The 17,987-nt window shown below is 44.6% G+C and overlaps 1 protein-coding gene across 3 annotated transcripts in view; it reads left to right on the top strand.

Moving 5' to 3' along the window:
• The window catches only part of CLPB (ClpB family mitochondrial disaggregase), a 143,259-nt gene that overhangs the window by 20,586 nt on the left and 104,686 nt on the right, over positions 1-17,987 (top strand). For 2 of the 3 annotated variants that reach the window (XM_054440799.2, XM_054440797.2), the window contains exon 3: positions 13,244-13,330. In XM_054440799.2, coding sequence (XP_054296774.1) covers positions 13,244-13,330 — 87 coding nt within the window. Of the gene's footprint in view, positions 1-8,202; positions 8,310-13,243; positions 13,331-17,987 lie in introns of all 3 variants that reach the window. The other variant, XM_054440801.2, reaches the window with a different exon arrangement.

The raw sequence follows: 17,987 nt of genomic DNA, 5'->3' as shown, positions 1-17,987 counted from the left end.
TCGGCTTACTGCAACCTACGCCTCCCGGGTTCAAGTGATTCTCCTGCCTCAGCCTCCTGAGTAGCTGGGATTACAGGTGCCTGCCACCATGCCTGGCTAATTTTTGTATTTTTAGTAGAGATGGGGTTTCACCATGTTGGTCAGGCTGGTCTTCAACCTCTGACCTTGTGATCTGCCCGCCTCGGCCTCCCAAAGTGCTGGGATTACAGGCGTGAACCACCGTTCCCAGCCTGGCCTTGTAATCTTTTTTTTTTTTTTTCTTTCTTTTATTATTATTATTATTATTATTATACTTTAGGTTTTATGGTACATGTGCGCAATGTGCAGGTAAGTTACATATGTATACATGTGCCATGCTGGTGCGCTGCACCCACCAACTCGTCATCTAGCATTAGGTATATCTCCCAATGCTATCCCTCCCCCCTCCCCCCACCCCACAACAGTCCCCAGAGTGTGATGTTCCCCTTCCTGTGTCCATGTGTTCTCATTGTTCAATTCCCACCTATGAGTGAGAATATGCGGTGTTTGGTTTTTTGTTCTTGCGATAGTTTACTGAGAATGATGATTTCCAATTTCATCCATGTCCCTACAAAGGACGTGAACTCATCATTTTTTATGGCTGCATAGTATTCCATGGTGTATATGTGCCACATTTTCTTAATCCAGTCTATCATTGTTGGACATTTGGGTTGGTTCCAAGTCTTTGCTATTGTGAATAATGCCGCAATAAACATACGTGTGCATGTGTCTTTATAGCAGCATGATTTATAGTCCTTTGGGTATATACCCAGTAATGGGATGGCTGGGTCGAATGGAATTTCTAGTTCTAGATCCCTGAGGAATCGCCACACTGACTTCCACAAGGGTTGAACTAGTTTACAGTCCCACCAACAGTGTAAAAGTGTTCCTATTTCTCTACATCCTCTCCAGCACCTGTTGTTTCCTGACTTTTTAATGATTGCCATTCTAACTGGTGTGAGATGGTATCTCATTGTGGTTTTGATTTGCATTTCTCTGATGGCCAGTGATGGTGAGCATTTTTTCATGTGTTTTTTGGCTGCATAAATGTCTTCTTTTGAGAAGTGTCTGTTCATGTCCTTCGCCCACTTTTTGATGGGGTTGTTTGTTTTTTTCTTGTAAATTTGTTGGAGTTCATTGTAGATTCTGGATATTAGCCCTTTGTCAGATGAGTAGGTTGCGAAAATCTTCTCCCATTTTGTAGGTTGCCTGTTCACTCTGATGGTAGTTTCTTTTGCTGTGCAGAAGCTCTTGAGTTTAATTAGATCCCATTTGTCAATTTTGGCTTTTGTTGCCATTGCTTTTGGTGTTTTAGACATGAAGTCCTTGCCCATGCCTATGTCCTGAATGGTAATGCCTAGGTTTTCTTCTAGGGTTTTTATGGTTTTAGGTCTAACATTTAAGTCTTTAATCCATCTTGAATTGATTTTTGTATAAGGTGTAAGGAAGGGATCCTGGCCTTGTAATCTTAATCAGTCATTTACCCTCTGTAAGACTTGGGCTTCTTTCAGAGGATCAAATGAGATAATAAATGTCAAGTATCTGTTGCGTAGTAGGCAGCTCAAGAAATGTGAGCTCTTTTGAACTCCATCATTCAAGAGCTTTGCAAGGCGGTGAGTTGTGCTCCCTGAGCCTGTGTAAACATCTCTGAGCACCTGTGATACTTAGTGCACTTATTTGTATGCTTGTTTCATTTTCCCTCCTCCAGCTCAGAATAAGAGCTCCTTGTAGACAAGATTCATGTCTGATTGATTTCGGTGTCTGTCAATGCCCAGCACAGAGGCTGGCTTGGAGATGTTACTTCAGTTTTGTTGAGTGAGTGAAGGCCACACCTTTGCCCGAGGAGGCCAGGTTTTATGGTTGGCTTTTCACTGTCTCTTCTTTACTGGAAATGTTGTGGGATTCCTGAACTTCACAAAAGGTGGCTCAAGTACCAACACTGTTTCACTGTTTGAGAAGTTTGAACCACTATTGTGTCTCACTGCTGTAGTGTGACAGGTTTCCTGGCAGCCAGCCAGGAGGCCTGCTGTGGGGCCAGTAGGTGGCGCCTATGACCCTTTCCCACACCTCAGGTCCTGCACAGGCCTTTCCTTCTCACCACGGCAGCTGCTGACTCTCTGGGAAATGCATATATTAATAGCTCTGGGCAGGGGTACCCAGATGAAGGTGCTTTGGGCCACTCCCTCCTGTTTATGGCCTTGTATTGTTGGACTTTCGTGTTTTATGCAGTCTCAGCCTTGGCACACACTGCCTGGGGAAGCAAAGATGTTTGCCACAGAGGGTCCCAGAAGGTCACTCTGGGAATCTGTGCTTCTGGCCCATCCTTTCTGGCACACTCTGCCTCTAGGAAGTCATCCCCGTGGCTCTCTTGCTCTGACCTGTACTCTCATGGCACCTTCCTCTAGGGTCCTTGCTTGTATTTTAGCTGTTTGCCCTGTGTGTAGCTGTCCAGTGAATGCTTTGAAGGCAAGGATACCGCAGAATTCATCACAGTACCCTGAGTGCCCTGCTCAGAGTCCTGTAATAACCAGTCCTCAGGAAGAGTTTATGGAATGAATGGATGCATAATAAGTAGTACCTCAAAAATTGTTATCCACATTGAAGGGTATTCTACAAACAAACTAGCCTTACTCTGCAGAATATGTCAATATCATGAAAATCAAAGAAAGGTTGAAGAACTATCCTAGATGAAATTGAAACATATGCAGTGTTTGGTCCTGATATTGATCCTGGCTTGCATCTGGATCACAGGGGGAGATTGCTATAATGAATATTGGGATAATTGAAGAAATTTGAATGTGGGCTGTATATTAGATAAAAATAGTATATCAATGTTAAATGTTCTGAATTTTATCATCATTAGTTAGTGGTTCTGTAAGAGATGCTCTGGTACTAGGTACCAGATGCATGTACCAATGTATCTGGTATATGCTCAATGAAGTATTTGGGGGTAAAGGGGCATAGTAGCTGAAATTAATTCTCACATGGTCTAGCAAAAAAAAAAAAAATAGAAAAGGAATAGAAAAGCAAATGAAACAAAATGTAAACAGGATATGAGTGAAGGCTATTTATTTATTTGTTTTTTTTTTTTTTTTTGAGACGGAGTTTCGCTTTTGTTGCCCAGGCTGGAGTGCAATGGCACGATCTCGGCTCACTGCAGCCTCCACTTCTGGGGTTCAAGTGATTCTCCTGCCTCAGCCTCCCAAGTAACTGGGATTACAGGCATGTGCCACCACGCCCGGCTAATTTTGTATTTTTTAGTAGAGACGGGGTTTCTCCATGTTGGTCAGGCTGGTCTCGAACTCCCAACCTCAGGTGATTTGCCTGCCTTGGCCTCCCAAAGTGCTGGGATTACAGGCCTGAGCCACCACACCTGGCATGAAGGCTGTTTGAAGGGGGGTGTGTGTGTGTGTGATTTTTGTAACTGTTCTATAAGTTTGAAGTTATTTCAAAATAGAAAGTTAAAAAAGAATCTAAGCACTTTAATGTGGGCCAAGTTTCTGTAAGAGAGATGGGACAAATAATAATCACCCAGTGTTGCACTTTATTCAGTTGATCCAGCAAGTATTCACTGAGGTTGTGATTCAGCTCTTCCACTGTGTGCCTCAACAAACAGAACAATTGTAATAATAGCAACTAAGATTTGGAAAATGTAAGTGCCCTCACAAACACTATTTCCTTTGGTCATCTCAGCACCCATGTTAGGTAGGGCTGGCAGGCAGGTAGGGTAAGATGACTGAGGTTCAGAGAGGGTAGTGTGATCTGCCCACAGTCACACAGCCTGGAAGAGACAGACAGAGGCAGGCTCATATATAGATCAGTCTTTTCCAAAGGGGATGCTTTCTGAGCCTCCCTAGCTGTGTATGTAAAAGGAAGATTTGGACTGATTAATCTCTGCAGATCATTCTTTAAGTTCAGAAATTTTAAAGTTTTCTGTGATAGAAAATAGCCAGTTATGAAACATGCAGACACATTCCACAGTACACTTGCATTTGTGGTAGGTACTGCATACCTGCCAGCCTCTCCCCTCCCTCACTGCCCTCACTCCCTTGGAGTTCCCCAGGCATGACAGAATGCTCAGTGGGCCATCTCACTGGGAGTGAGAGCATCTGGAGAGCTTCCTCACGGAAGGGTCCCCAGCTAGGCCTTGGAGAAGGGTGCTCAGTTCAAGTAGCAAATGCAGAAGTTGCTGGAGAGGCCTTGTCTATGGAGTTGAAGCACCAAGACCCTGCCTGAAGTCTGCTGTCCCAGGCTGGGGGGTCTATGAGCAGCCTTTGCTCCCTTGCCCTGCCCCTCCCAGCCCTGGCTGGCAGGCTAGATAACGTTAGCACAGATGGAGGCTGCCTGGGGATTCTGGCCCCAGGCATCTTGCCTCTGCTCAGACAGCAGGGCCTGGTGCTGTTATTACTGTAAACAGGGCCTTCTGTGAGGCTCCAGCCAGGGCCCTGTTGCCCAGATAGCAATCATGATTGGGTCTGCATGGCTCAGTGCTTCCAGGCCTCTGATGCAGGTGGGATAGGGCTCCCTACCCTTCAGCCCCTCCCCAGCTGCAGCTGAGGGCTGGTTCATGTGAAGGATCCGGAAATCAGTTGGAACAATGCATCATTGAAGTTCAGTGGCCGCTTTGTATTGATTGGTCCTAAAGAAAGAGGAAGAAAAATCAAGTGGTACCTCCCTCCCCTGAGTGGAAGAGCTAGTTAGCCAGAATAACTCAAAGCTGCCCCTGTGTCCCTTTCTGGGACTCTTTCCCTCCCTCCTACAAACAGAGCCTGGGGAGTTGTCTTTTCGTTGGAAGTCTTTATGAGTGCAGCATCTCCTAGGAATCTACTCAATTTTCATTTTGATGCTGCACATATTTGGAATTATAACGTTATAGAGCTGGTAGAGACTTCAGAAATAATTTCATTCATTTCCTTCTTTTACTGCAGATAAAAGTAAGGACCACAAAGACATTTATTGTGCTCACATAGCTAGTAAGTGATAGAGCCATGACTGGAATTTGTGACCTGTAGCCCCTAGGCCTGTATCCGCAAATGTCCTCAGCCCTGAGACTGAGAAGCTGCACCCACACCCTCCTACATATACATAGAAGCCTAAGTTCTTCGAAAAAGACAAGCATACAGTTATAAAACAGGTAACTTCCAGCACCAGACAGAAGTATTGGTGAGAAGTTAATGTGGGTAAGTGCTGTAGACATTCATTTATTCAGACCCTGAGCTTCGTGGTGTGCCAACTGCCATGGCAAGCACCTGGAGCAGAGAGATGAAGGCAAGTCCTTGTTTCTAGAAGGACATGCTTGCCTACTGGGGAAGTTAGACCTGTGGACAGTATGATAACTACATTGATACAGGTTAGCACAGGGGATTGTGGTGGCAACAAGGTCATCTTAGGGAAGGCTTCTTAAAGTATAGGATTTTTTTTTTCCTAAGAAAGTTTTATTTTAAAAAAGAGTAATAGTATGGTCATTGTTATAAAAACAGCACAACTTCAAACAATACAGAGGCACTCAGAGCAGAAAGAGAAAGCTTGACTGCTTCATTGCCCCTTCCCCAATCAGTGGTAATAGCTGTTACCTCTTTGGTCTTTAGCCTGGTGGACTCTCCAGGATCGCTGATGGATGGGAGCAGGCTATGTTTTTCCCAACTGATTTGTCCTTCTGTGGTAATCTTCAGCTCTTGGGCTAGGGAACCTTCCCTTTCCTGCCGCTGCCCTTGCCTGGGAATTTTAGACATTCGTTTATCTATCCTCCAGTAATTTTGAGCACTTACTATGTTCCAAGTTCTGTGTATGCCTTTTCCTGTATCATCCTAGTTACTCTGTCACTTCTTTAAAATCGAGTGAACACGAATTGGAAAGTGATAAAAATAGTATAAGCTCTTCTTATGCTATTTTGTACAGTGCTATATTGCATCCCAAGTATTTTTACATATTTTATCTCACTGTCTCTTCATAGCACCCCTATGTGACATATATAGTAGGGTTGGTGAGGTGCTCTCCATTTTTTTTTAACAGATGCAGAAACAGGCTTAGAGAGCAGGCGCTATCATGTAAATGAAGGAAGCAGTTGAAATTCAGAGAGGCTAAGTCATTCATTCATCTACCACTCCTCACTTAGTAAGTAACAGAGCCTGGATTTGTTTGTTTGGTTTTTTTTGAGATGGAGTTCTGCTCTTGTTGCCCAGGCTGGGGTACAGTGGCGCGATCTTGGCTTACTGCAACCTCTGCCTCCTGGGCTCAAGTGATTCTCCTGCTTCAGCCTCCTGAGTAGCTTGGATTACAGGTACTGGCCACCATGCCAGGCTAATTTTTTATATTTTTAATAGAGATGGGGTTTTACCATGTTGGCCAGGCTGGTCTCAAACTCCTGACCTCAGGTGATCCACCCGCCAGAACCTGGATTTTTTTTTTTTTTTGATACGGAGTCTCACTGCCGCCCAGGTTGGAGTGCAGTGGCATGATCCTGGCTCACTGCAACCTCCGCCATCCGGGTTCAAGCGATTCTCCTGCCTCAGCCTCTGGAGTAGCTGGGATTACAGGCGTGCGCCACCACACCCAGCTAATTTTGTATATTTAGTAGAGACGGGGTTTCACCATGTTAGCCAGGCTGATCTCGAACTCCCAACCCCAGGTAATCTGCCCGCCTCCGTCTTCCAAAGTGCTGGGATTACAGGTGTGAGCCACTGCACCTGGCCCCCAGAACCTGGATTTGAAACGAGATCTTTGCTGCTGATTTTTCTGACCCACTCTACTGCCTGAGAGTTGTGCAAGAGCTTGGATTCAACTCTGGACTTTTTTTTTTTTTTTTTTTTTTGACATGGAGCCTCTCTCTGTTGCCCAGGCTGGAGTGCAGTAGCATAATCTCAGCTCTCTGCAACCTCTGCCTCCCAAGTTCAAGTGATTCTCATACGTCAGCCACCCGAGTAGCTGGGATTACAGGTGCCCGACACCACGCCCGGCTAATTTTTGTATTTTTAGTAGAGATGGGGTTTCGCCTTGTTGGCTGGGCTGGTCTCGAACTCCTGACCTTAGGTGATCTGTTCGCCTCGGCCTCTCAAAGTGCTGGGATTACAGGTGTGAGCCACCACGCCTGGCTTCAACTCTGGACTTCTAATGTGGTCTACTCTGTGTCTACTACCCTGGGCAATCCCCAGATAGAGGCCACCTACTGCTGCCCTGCCAAGCAGGAGACCTAGTTCATTAGGGAAGGGCCTTCCACAAGTCTGGAGTGAGCCCAGAAAGGCCCACTATGCCCACGCTGCCTCCCTGGCCCCTGGACACAGGCTGTTCTGCCCTGAGTGGCAGCCTGAATTAAGCATTCTACTCATCATCTCAGGGATGATGGAATCCTAACCTTTTCAGAGACACCGTACTCTGTCACAAGCATTGCTCTTTTTAAAAGAGATTAATTCACTTGCCACATTTTGCCCATTGGTGAAAATCACAGAGGAGAGCAAGGGTGGCTTTCTCAGGCCTCAAAGGCCCTTTCAGTCTCTCTCAGTGGGCAGCCCGCCCCCTAGCTGGCCCAGGACTTTGAAATGACTGCCCACTGTGCATTCACTTGCAAAGCAACACAGTGAAATGCAGGAGACCTGGTTTGTAAAATCCCAACTTTCTGGGCTGCTCTGCACCGAGGGGAGGCAGGGGAGGGGCCTACCCAGCTCTTTCAGAGTTACTTGTGGTTGGGTTCTCTTGTGGTCTTTTCTTTTTTTTTTTTTTTTTTTTGCGACAGAGACTTGCCCTGTCACCCGGGCTGGAGTGCAGTGGCGCAATCTTGGCTCACTGCAACCTCCGCCTCCTGGGTTCAAGTGATTCTCCTGTCTCAGCCTCCCGAGTAGCTGGGATTACAGGTGTGTGCCACCACGCCCGGCTAATTTTTTGTATTTTTAGTAGAGACAGGGTTTCACCATGTTAGCCAGGATGGTCTTGATCTCCTGACCTCATGATCCACTCACCTTGGCCTCCCAAAGTGCTGGCATTACAGGCATGAGCCACCGCACCCAGCCCGGTCCTTTCTTGATCTACCAGGTGCCACCACTCCTTACGAAGTTCTGTTTTAATCCTTATGACCACCTTGCACAAGAGGGATTAATATCTTGCATTTCATAGCTAGTAAGTGACAGAGCTAGAATCTGAACTCCAGCCTTTGGACTCCAGGGTCGTTGCTTTTTTTCCATTACACCTCAGCCCCAAGAGACTGCAAAGAAGGATGCTCAGTCAAGAAGCTGGGCAGGGCTGAAAGCTGGAGTCTCACTGAAGAACACCAAGATTTCCTCCTCTGAATGGCCCCTCAGGTTTGTAGAGCCCTTTCCTTCATATTTCAGTGCTGCCTCCTAAAACTCCTGTGACACTGGGAGGATTGTGATCCTCATTGGACCTATAAAGAGACAAAGCTTAGCCAGATGATGTGCCTTCCTTTAGGACGTTAGAATAGTAGGTGGCAGAGGCCGAGTGCAGTGGCTCATGCCTGTAATCCCAGCACTTTGGGAGGCCGAGGCAGGTGGATCATGAGGTCAGGAGATCAAGACCATCCTGGCTAACACGGTGAAACCCCGTCTCTACTAAAAAATACAAAAAATTAGCCGGGCGTGGTGGCGGGCGCCTATAGTCCCAGCTACTTGGGAGGCTGAGGCAGGAGAATGGCATGAACTCTGGAGGCAGAGCTTGCAGTGAGCGGAGATCATGCTACTGCACTCCAGCCTGGGCGACAGAGTGAGACTCCATCTCGAAAAAAAAAAAAAAAGAATAGTAGGTGGCAGAGCTAGAGCTAGAACCCAGGTCTCCTGACTCTCCTGTATGTTCTTTCATTGAAATGATAGCAGGTTTAGAGAAGTGCCTCTTCCAGGAGTTCTTTCTCTTAAAATAGAAAACCCTGCAGTATACAGAAGAGAAAATCCCAAAATGCAAACATGCATATAACAAATAGCTCAAAATTGTTAGTGATCAGAGACATGCAAAATAAAACAATAATATAATAGCCCTTTACACCCACCCATTAGACTGGCAGTGATTAGAAAGCTGGCTATGGCCAAGTGTTGACAGGAAGAGGGATACACAGGCACACCTCTGTCCTGCTTGTGGAAGGGTCAGTGGGGCAGCTATTCAGAAGAGGACCTTGGCACTATTTAGTCAAATCAACTATGCACATACTCTAGGACCCAGTGATCTCACTCCAAGTACATGCCACAGGGAAATGCTCACATAGGTCCAAAAGAGGACATAGGAGAGGATGTTCTGTGAGCATTATTTTTGGTGGCTGGGAGATAGAGGCTCCCCGGGCGGGTATGCCTGGGAGAGCAGAGAAAGAAAATGTGGACACACACCATGGGGAGTTATGCAACAATTAAAAACAATGGAGTTATTGCATACTTAGCAATATGAGTAAACTTAAAACAGAATTTTCTGTGAAAAAAGTTGTAAGCAGAATTTTATACACATACACACACACGTACCTACACACACCCATGTATATGTATTTATAAAAGAAGGAAGGAGGGAAGGAAAAGAAGAGATAGATCTTGCCTGGCTCAGGTCTTGGAAAGCAAGAACGTCTCTCTCTGTCTCCTCCCCAGTAGCCAGCAAGAGGCTGGGCACAGAGTGGGTGTGTGCACATGTTTGCTGAATGAATGAACAAAGTGCCTAGAGCCAGCCTTGCTGAATTATCCAGGTCATCCTGTGTGATCACATCTTAGAATCCCTGGGTATTGGCCAACCTGCCACTACCAGCTTGAGAGTGCAACACTTTGTTCCATCAAAATGATGGAAGTGAGATAGGATAGTAGGGTCTGTATTGAATACCTGCTATGTGCCAAGGCTGGGATCTTGCAACTTAGAAATTATTACCCCAGAGGTCAGAAGACTGAAAATTAGCGTTGATTTGCTTAGAGTTATCTAGCTGGATCAGAATTCAAATCAGGGTCTGACTTACTCCAACGCCCTTTATTCATCCATTTCTTTTTATTAGACTGCACTCAGCCCTTCAGGGGCAGTAGGAGGAGGCATTTCAATCTTCTTTCTTCAGCCCTACCTCTAGAGCAATGCTGCTTCCACAATTTTCAGGGTCCAGGCAGGGGAACATGGGTAATTGTTCCCTTGGAGGCATGAGGGATTTTGGTCACTCTGAGTTTATCCTAGCTACACCCTCCTTTCTCATTTTCCTGCCCAAGCTCCTCTCCCAAGGTCTGTATTAAACTTCCAAACTGGTCTTCTTATCCCCATTTTGTACCCTCCGCCCTTCAAATTCAGCCTGCTTGGTGATTAGGTTAATTTTATAATTTCTTTTGTCCCAAAACCTTGAATGACAACCTCACTGCCTTTGGTGGGAAGCTTAGGAATGGCAACTAGGTTTTCTCTCTGTTGCTAACTTCAATGGATTGATGGTGGCTGATTGGAACCTATTTTGAAGAGGATTCTTTTTTTTTTTTTTTTTTTTTTTTTTGAGACAGAATCACACTCTGTCGCCCAGGCTGGAGTGCAGTGGCGTGATCTCAGCTCACTGCAAGCTCCGCCTCCCAGGTTCACACCATTCTCCTGCCTCAGCCTCCTGAGTAGCTGGAACTACAGGTGCCTGCCACCACGCCCGGTTAATTTTTTGTATTTTTAGTAGAGACGGGGTTTCACCGTGTTAGCCAGGATGGTCTCGATCTCCTGACCTCATGATCCACCTGCCTCGGCCTCCTAAAGTGCTTGGATTACAGGTATGAGCCACTGTGCCTGGCCTTGAAGAGGATTCTGAGGCTCTTTCAAAGACTCCACAGCAAGAGCTGCTGGGAGAGATGTGTGATATCCCTCTTAGACATGGGAGCACAGGACAGTAGCATGCATGCCAGGAATCTGTCAAACCTTTAGACTGAGCTTTTATCCTAGGGTCCATTACTGATTTCATGGGGGCTGCGAACACCTGATCATTATATGTAAAAAAAATGTTTTTGAGAGTGTATGCTCCTATGCACTTTTCTGGAAGAAATTCAATCGTAGTCACAAAAGAGCCCATATCTCAGAAAGGTTTATGCCCACTGCCTTAGCCTCCTAGTCTGACATTTGAGGTCTTGTGTTGGCTCTGCATGCCTCAGCAGCTGTCTGTTTCTCCGCTGTGAACTGTCACCCAGATGGAGCTGCCTAATGATCTCTGAATGTTCCTTTCCTGCTTCGCAGTCATATTCTGTTTCTTGCCTTGATTGACGTGCATTTCCTCCCACTTCTCTAAACTCTTCCCCTTCTTCAAGACACAATTCAAGTTTGTGCCCTCAGAAGCCTCTGATCAAAGGCTAGAAGCCTTTTGGACTGAGGGTCAGAGAAGCGAGGCCATCCCATCAAGATCATAGTTAGGATCAGAACCATGTGCTCTCTACCATATCACGTGGCCTGCTAAACAAGGAGAAGAGGTTTTGTAAATTAGACAGGGTTCTTAGCTTCTTTAACATTCTTGGCCATAGAAAATTTTTTCTGCATAAAAGAAGTATAACATTGTATATAGTAAGGGACCTTCACCAGAGTAAGTCCTCCAAACTAGAGGTAAGAAAGGAATGTTTCCTAACCTCTCTTAATACTCTTCCCTCACATGTTGTACCCCAGTCATACCAAACATCTTAGGGGGTCTCATATACCCCGTGCCTGCTCCAGGTGAAGAGGACTGCCTCTACCTGGAACACTCCTTCCTCTCCCTCACCCGCTTTTGTTTGGCCAGTTCCCCTTTATCAGCACCTCCTCAGAGAGGCCTTTTTGGCCGCTGAGACTGGGTTAAGTTTCCTTGTAGTGCACCTGCAACCCATAGTCCCATTCATAGCACTCATGAGATGTGCAGTTCTGTGGTCTGTCTCCCCCTTGGGCTTTGACAGTGCCTTTGAAAGTATTTGAGAGAAGCCTTAGTACATGATGTTTCTCATCATCCTCTCAAGCCTTAGTTACCTGCTAACATCAGCAACACAGAGATTTTATTTGGCTCGGTCTGTAGGGACATTTACTATAGATCGTGGCACAAGAATGGTGCTAGGACTCAAACCCAAGCCTTTGGACTCTCTGCCCTTTGGCTAGAACCCACTGAAAAACAGCCTCCTAGCTTCCCAAACCCCTCCTCCCTTTCTTGGCACTGTGTTCTTTGATATGATGTCTCGAGCCATGTCTTCTCCTCACCCTCATCCAGAATCCAGCAGGGGACCAAGTGCATGTCATACTGATTCACTGACATCAGTGTAGTGTTTGTCTTTCATGTTATCTAGAGCCAGGTTCTGTCTGGAGGAAGGGTGGTGAGGTGAGAAGGAGCCTGGCTGTAGAGTCACTGCCAACCAGTCACTGCACTGCCCCTTAACTAGCTGTGTGACCTTAAGCAAGTCATTTCACCTCAGTGAGCCTGTTACCTTATCCCTGAAAAGAGGCGATTACTCTTAGCTCCTTAGGTGGTGTCAAGAGTACATGGAATCATGAATGTAAAGTACCTGGGGTAGTTCCTGCTTGTAGAAGGTGCTCAGTAAGAGTTCATTCTATTTACCCACCCCTACATTGTTGGTCCTCCTGTCCTGGGAGCAAAAATTCATACTTTTAGTGGGATACTTTAAATTCTGTGTTTGTTAATTTATTTAACAATTATTGAGCTTCTATAATGTGCTAGGCACTGGCATATAGATTCTGGTAGGGTCTCCTAGGAACCTAATCTGTTGTTTCCATCTTTCCTTGGGTTGAAGGATTTTCAATTTCCAAACAACCACAATACAGATAAACTTGAGGAATATGATCATTTTGTGAACTGGAACTACCTAGATAAGACATGTCATTAGGCATTCTGTTCCTAGCATTGGGAAATTAAGGAAGGAAGAGCTGTGGACTGGATGAGTTAAGGAAGGCTTCCTTCTCAGGAGTCCACAAGCCACAAGGATTATATTAAATAGCATGAGAGGAGAATTCAAATAGGCAAAGGGGCAGGGAGAGAGCATTCTGGACCAAGGGAGTGAGAGTGTCAGAGTATTAAGATAGGGAGGGACCATTCTTTTCTCAAAGGGTTTGGAAGATAACAAGGGGGACAGACTGATTTAAGGGAAGGAGAGAGATAGGGGAAGCCTTGATGGGACAGAATGGCCAGAGGAGCTGACATTGGGAATGTAGTCCTCAAAGGCCTCTGTTTCCCGACTCATTCAGCCTCTGTTTGTTGACTGTGTCATTTCTTCTATGGTTGTTTCTACTTTTACATCCATGATAAGCCATACACTGAAAATATTCCTCTGTCTTGTTTTAGGCTGTTGTCAGAAGGTGCAGATGTCAATGCAAAGCACAGACTTGGCTGGACAGCACTCATGGTGGCAGCCATCAACCGAAACAACAGGTGAGAGACCTCCTTCCACACAGGGCTCCTTTAGGCAGATCTCTGCAGACTGTGCTCCTGAGCACTCTCCCACCTGGTGTGCCTCCCTGCTGTCTTTTCCAGAGGCAGGAAGATAGATTCAGACTGAGGTACTGGACTTCACCTGGTGCATTGGACTGTATAGTAGCCGTGGACTGGAAAGATGTAGCCTTGAATCCCAGCTCCCTCAGTCATTGGCTTTGTGACCTTAGGCACGTCATTTGCATTGTTGTAACAACCAAATATTTGGAAGGCTGTTGTAATTGGTTGTGTGTATAGGTGCAAATTATTGTCATGTTCTGTTACCTACCGTCTGTTGACCTTGAGAAGTCTGCAGTTACTGTCCCCAGTGAGTTCTCCTCCAGGGGCTTTTTCTTTGGAGGTTCTGATGGAAACTAAGAAAGATGGGGGACTTCTTTCCCTCCCATTGGAGGCTGTGCTATTTTCCTGCCCCCTCCCCCATCCTATCAGGGTTGTAGCTATTGTATAAAGATTGAAATAGTTTACTTTGTGTAGTGAGTTATCTAATTCTCACAATCACTCCACAAAATATATATTATGCTCATTTTATAGCTCGGAAAACTGAAACCCAAAGAGATAAAGTGATTTATTTGTGTCACATGGACAGGATTTAGAACCTGGTCTGGCTCCCTGAAAGGTCTGTGTTTTTGGGTTTTGGGTTTTTTTTGACATATAGTCTTGCTTGGTCACCCAGGCTGGAGTGCAGTGGTACGATCTATGGCTCGCTGCAGCCCTGGCCTCCTGGGTTCAAGCGATCCACCCACCTCACCCTCCTGAGTAGCTAGGACTACAGGTATGCACCATCACACTGGGCTAATTTTTTTTTTTTTTTTTAAAGATAGGGGTCTCACTGTGCTACCCAGGTTGGTCTTGAACTCCTGGCCTCCAAGTGCTCCTGCACCCTCAGCCTACCAAAGTGTTGGGATTACAGGCGTGAGCCATTGTGCCCAGTCATGATCTGTGTTTTTTACTTTATCTCACTGCTACTTCCCGATGCCAGATACCAGCCTAGTGCTGATGCTGCCTTTCCATTTCAGTCTGTTCTGATTTCTGCCTTGGAGTCTGTGTAATTCTGGAAGTGCTGGGATGAAGTACACATTTGCTCTAGCTATGATTGTGCGAAAGAATTGATTAAATAAGAGCAAAAAGGGATACTTTCAAAGAAAGCAGAGTGGGCACTTTAGTAACAGCCATTGAAATTGATAGTTAGAGGTACCAATTTCAATTCTTTCTGCAAGTAGGTGTTTAAGGTGTACTGGCCACCTGTGAAAGGATTATAAATGTGAAAGAACAAATGTAACTGGGATTTTATAGTATAGAGGTGATACTGCCTCAGACTGACTGAGAGACTTAGCTGTACATGAGATGGGTCTCTCTTCTCTGCTTCTTTGTTGTGGACTTGTTCTCAGTCACTCGGTTTCCTGATTTGCTCTCTTTAGCTCCAAGCACCTATTCTTTTTTCTTTTTTCTGTTTCCTTTTTCTTCTTTTTTTTTTTTTTTTTTTTTTTTGAGACGGAGTCTCATTCTGTTGCCAGGCTGGAGTGCAGTGGCGCAATCTCGGATCACTGCAACCTCCGCCTCCCAGGTTCAAGCAATTCTGCTGCCTCAGCCTCCCGAGTAGCTCGGACTACAGGCGCACACCACCACACCCAGCTAATTTTTTTGTATTTTTAGTAGAGATGGGGTTTCACCATGTTGGCCAGAATGGTAGCGATCTCCTGACCTTGTGATCCACCCACCTTGGCCTCCCAAAGTGCTGGGATTACAGGCGTGAGCCACCATGTCTGGCGCACCTATTCTTTAAAAGCAAAATTGATATAAATAGGCTTCGTGGTTGAGAGACCTAGAGTCCAGTCCTGGTTCCAAGCCTTAATTGAATTTCAGAACTCCATGGACAGCCTGTTTCTTCATCAGAAATTAATTATTTCTATGAACATTAGGTAAATATCTGCCTTAAGCCAGGCCCTGTGCTAGTGTTTGCAGAATCCGAGACCTTGGGGAGTTTGCAGTCTAATGGGGAAAACAAATGCAGGTAAAGAGACATAGTATAGTATGATCAGTGATTTCAGAGCAGTGTGTATGGGATACTCTCGAAGCAAAGGGTGTGAGGGAACTCAATGTGGCAGCATAGTAGATCCTCACCATATTCTTTTGAGAATCAAATAAGGTAATGTATGTGCTACAGGTTATAAATGGTGGGTTGTTAGTCCCTGATGCGCCCATTAGATCTCTGTACACAAACACGTGTTATTCTATACCTCTGGTACTTCACCACATGCACCAGTCTTTTCCCCCAGCTTGTAGCTGTTTCCCTCTGCAAGAAATAGCCAGTGGTGCTAAAGAAGGAGAGGTGGAGAAGTGTGTTCCCTTCTGTGTGTAGTATTTTCAAGGTTGGGACTGAATAGGAAACAACACGATGCTTAAAAATACTGTCAATTAGTGATCAGATGGCTAGTAGATGTGCTTTTGGGGACACATCTCTTTGAATCTAATGAGTTGTTGGCTTAACTGATTGCTCTGTCTTTATCCAGAGCTGTTAGCAAATCAGTGATGCTTGTTGAGCAAAGTGAGAGTGTTGGCTTATATTTACTTGCTTTGGTTCCTAGGACTAATTAAGTATCCATTTTGTGACCTTCTCTTCCTTCCACTATCCAGGGAGGACAAATTTTTACTGAAAATAGCACACTCTTGGGTTGGATTTATGTATTCATACCACAGAATTTTTTTTGGCCCCTACTGTTTGCCAGGTACTGTTCTATGTACTTGAAATAACGTTGATGAAAAACAAAGATCCCTGTTCACATAGAGCTTATTTCTGTATTAGTTGTGGTCCTTTGGTAGAGAAAGGTGTGGATAGACAATAAACAATGAGTATAATGGATATATAAACTATTTAGTATATTAGAAGATAAGTGCCATGGGAAAAAGGAAAAGTAGAACTTGTTCAAAAGGGAGTACCAGGAGTACATTGGTCAAGGTGAGTAGGCCTCATTGTTAAGGTGCCTTGTGAATAGTCTTGGAGAATTATCGTATCCATACCAGCACAATCTGCCAGTAAGTTTTTCCTTATTAGAAATATACTGATTTTCATATAATCAGTCTCCAAATCCTTCCAGAATCATATTGGTCAGGCCTGAAATGCTACCACCTTTGAATTAGATTTCGATGAAGGGAACATAGAGGGGGAGCACCCTTGATTCAAGGCTGAAAGCAGAGAACCTTCCCCTCCTTCACCTCCTTAGGATGTAGGCAGCCACAAGCTCAAGAGAGAGATCCTTAGAGTAGCCCAATCATTTCACCCTGATGCTGCTTAATAATATGTTAGGTCTTTAGGGATATAGAATACAATAGTCTCTATCCTTAAGGAGCTTAATGTCTTATGAATTTCTAGATCTGTATGTACATTTTATTTAGTTTTGAATAGGAAATAACAGTGCTATAGAACTACACTTTAAAAATATGCACAATAATTTAATTTATAATTTATTTTCTCCTTTTATTTCCAAAAAGAGTTTGAAGTGACTTAAAATACAAATATAAATATACACAGGAGAGGGAAAACTGGATCAAGATCAGAAATCATATTGGTTAAAGGAAAGATAATTGTATAAAGATTGAACCAGAGATTCTCTTTTCTGAAAATAGATTTATTGTTTTTGTAAAAATCATACATAAAATAGTAGTCACCTGAATTCCCTTTATCTAGAAATTGTTATATATATGTTTATGTACAAATTTAACATGAATGGGACCATGCTGTATTTACTGTAAATTAAGTAATTAGAGAAATTGAGTATTAATTTAGATTGAAGTTTCCTGATAGGGCAAAAAAGGGATACAGAGAGTTATATCTTTGTATATTTTATATATATTTATATTTTTATATATATAAAATACATATTATCATTATGTATATCCAGCAAACATATTTAAAAACTCTGTGGTGTCAGGTGCTAATGTGCTAGGCTATCAGGGATTCAGAGAATAAGCAGTCACAGCTTTTGCCTTAAGAAGTTACTTGGACTGCCGACATCAAGGACTTGAGTAATGTGATGCCCATTGTCTTCAGTAGCTGTGCTGCCAAAGCTTTACCAACATTCTACTAGGACAATCCTTTTGCCAGCCCTAGTAACAGCTTGGGTATAGTATTGACTCAAGGAACAGTCATTGGGGTCTGGCCCCTTCTCCACAGTGAGCCCTCTATAAGCCTCATGCCACAAGGCACTTGTTTAGCCTGAGTCTGGGTGTCTCATTCTATATTGCACTCTGACCCAGTCCAGCTAAAGGCTAAGCCACAGAGTCCCAGAATGATCACTGTGACTTAGCATAGCCTTCACCGGCTTGTGCAAATATACACAGCCTGCAGCTAAATTCAATTAGTTTTTCTTTAAGAAGGGAAAGAAATCCAATTTTACCAAACACGGACAGACGGTGGAAGGCACTTTGATGTTACAACCTCTCGGTGATGCTTTACTTAGTCACAAGTTCATAAGCAAGAAGGCTTAATTACTTGGGAAAACACACGATTAAAACTGGACACAATGGCTGAGTATCCGCTCTCGGGCGACTTGATTCGAACCCATGCACCCAGTTCGTGTGTGGTGCAAACTTTGATGTG

The sequence above is a fragment of the Pongo pygmaeus genome, chromosome 9 (assembly GCF_028885625.2).
Source record: "Pongo pygmaeus isolate AG05252 chromosome 9, NHGRI_mPonPyg2-v2.0_pri, whole genome shotgun sequence".
Taxonomy (NCBI): domain Eukaryota; kingdom Metazoa; phylum Chordata; class Mammalia; order Primates; family Hominidae; genus Pongo; species Pongo pygmaeus.
The sequence above is the reverse complement of the archived record's forward strand: the minus strand, read 5'-3'. Positions and strand labels throughout refer to the sequence as shown.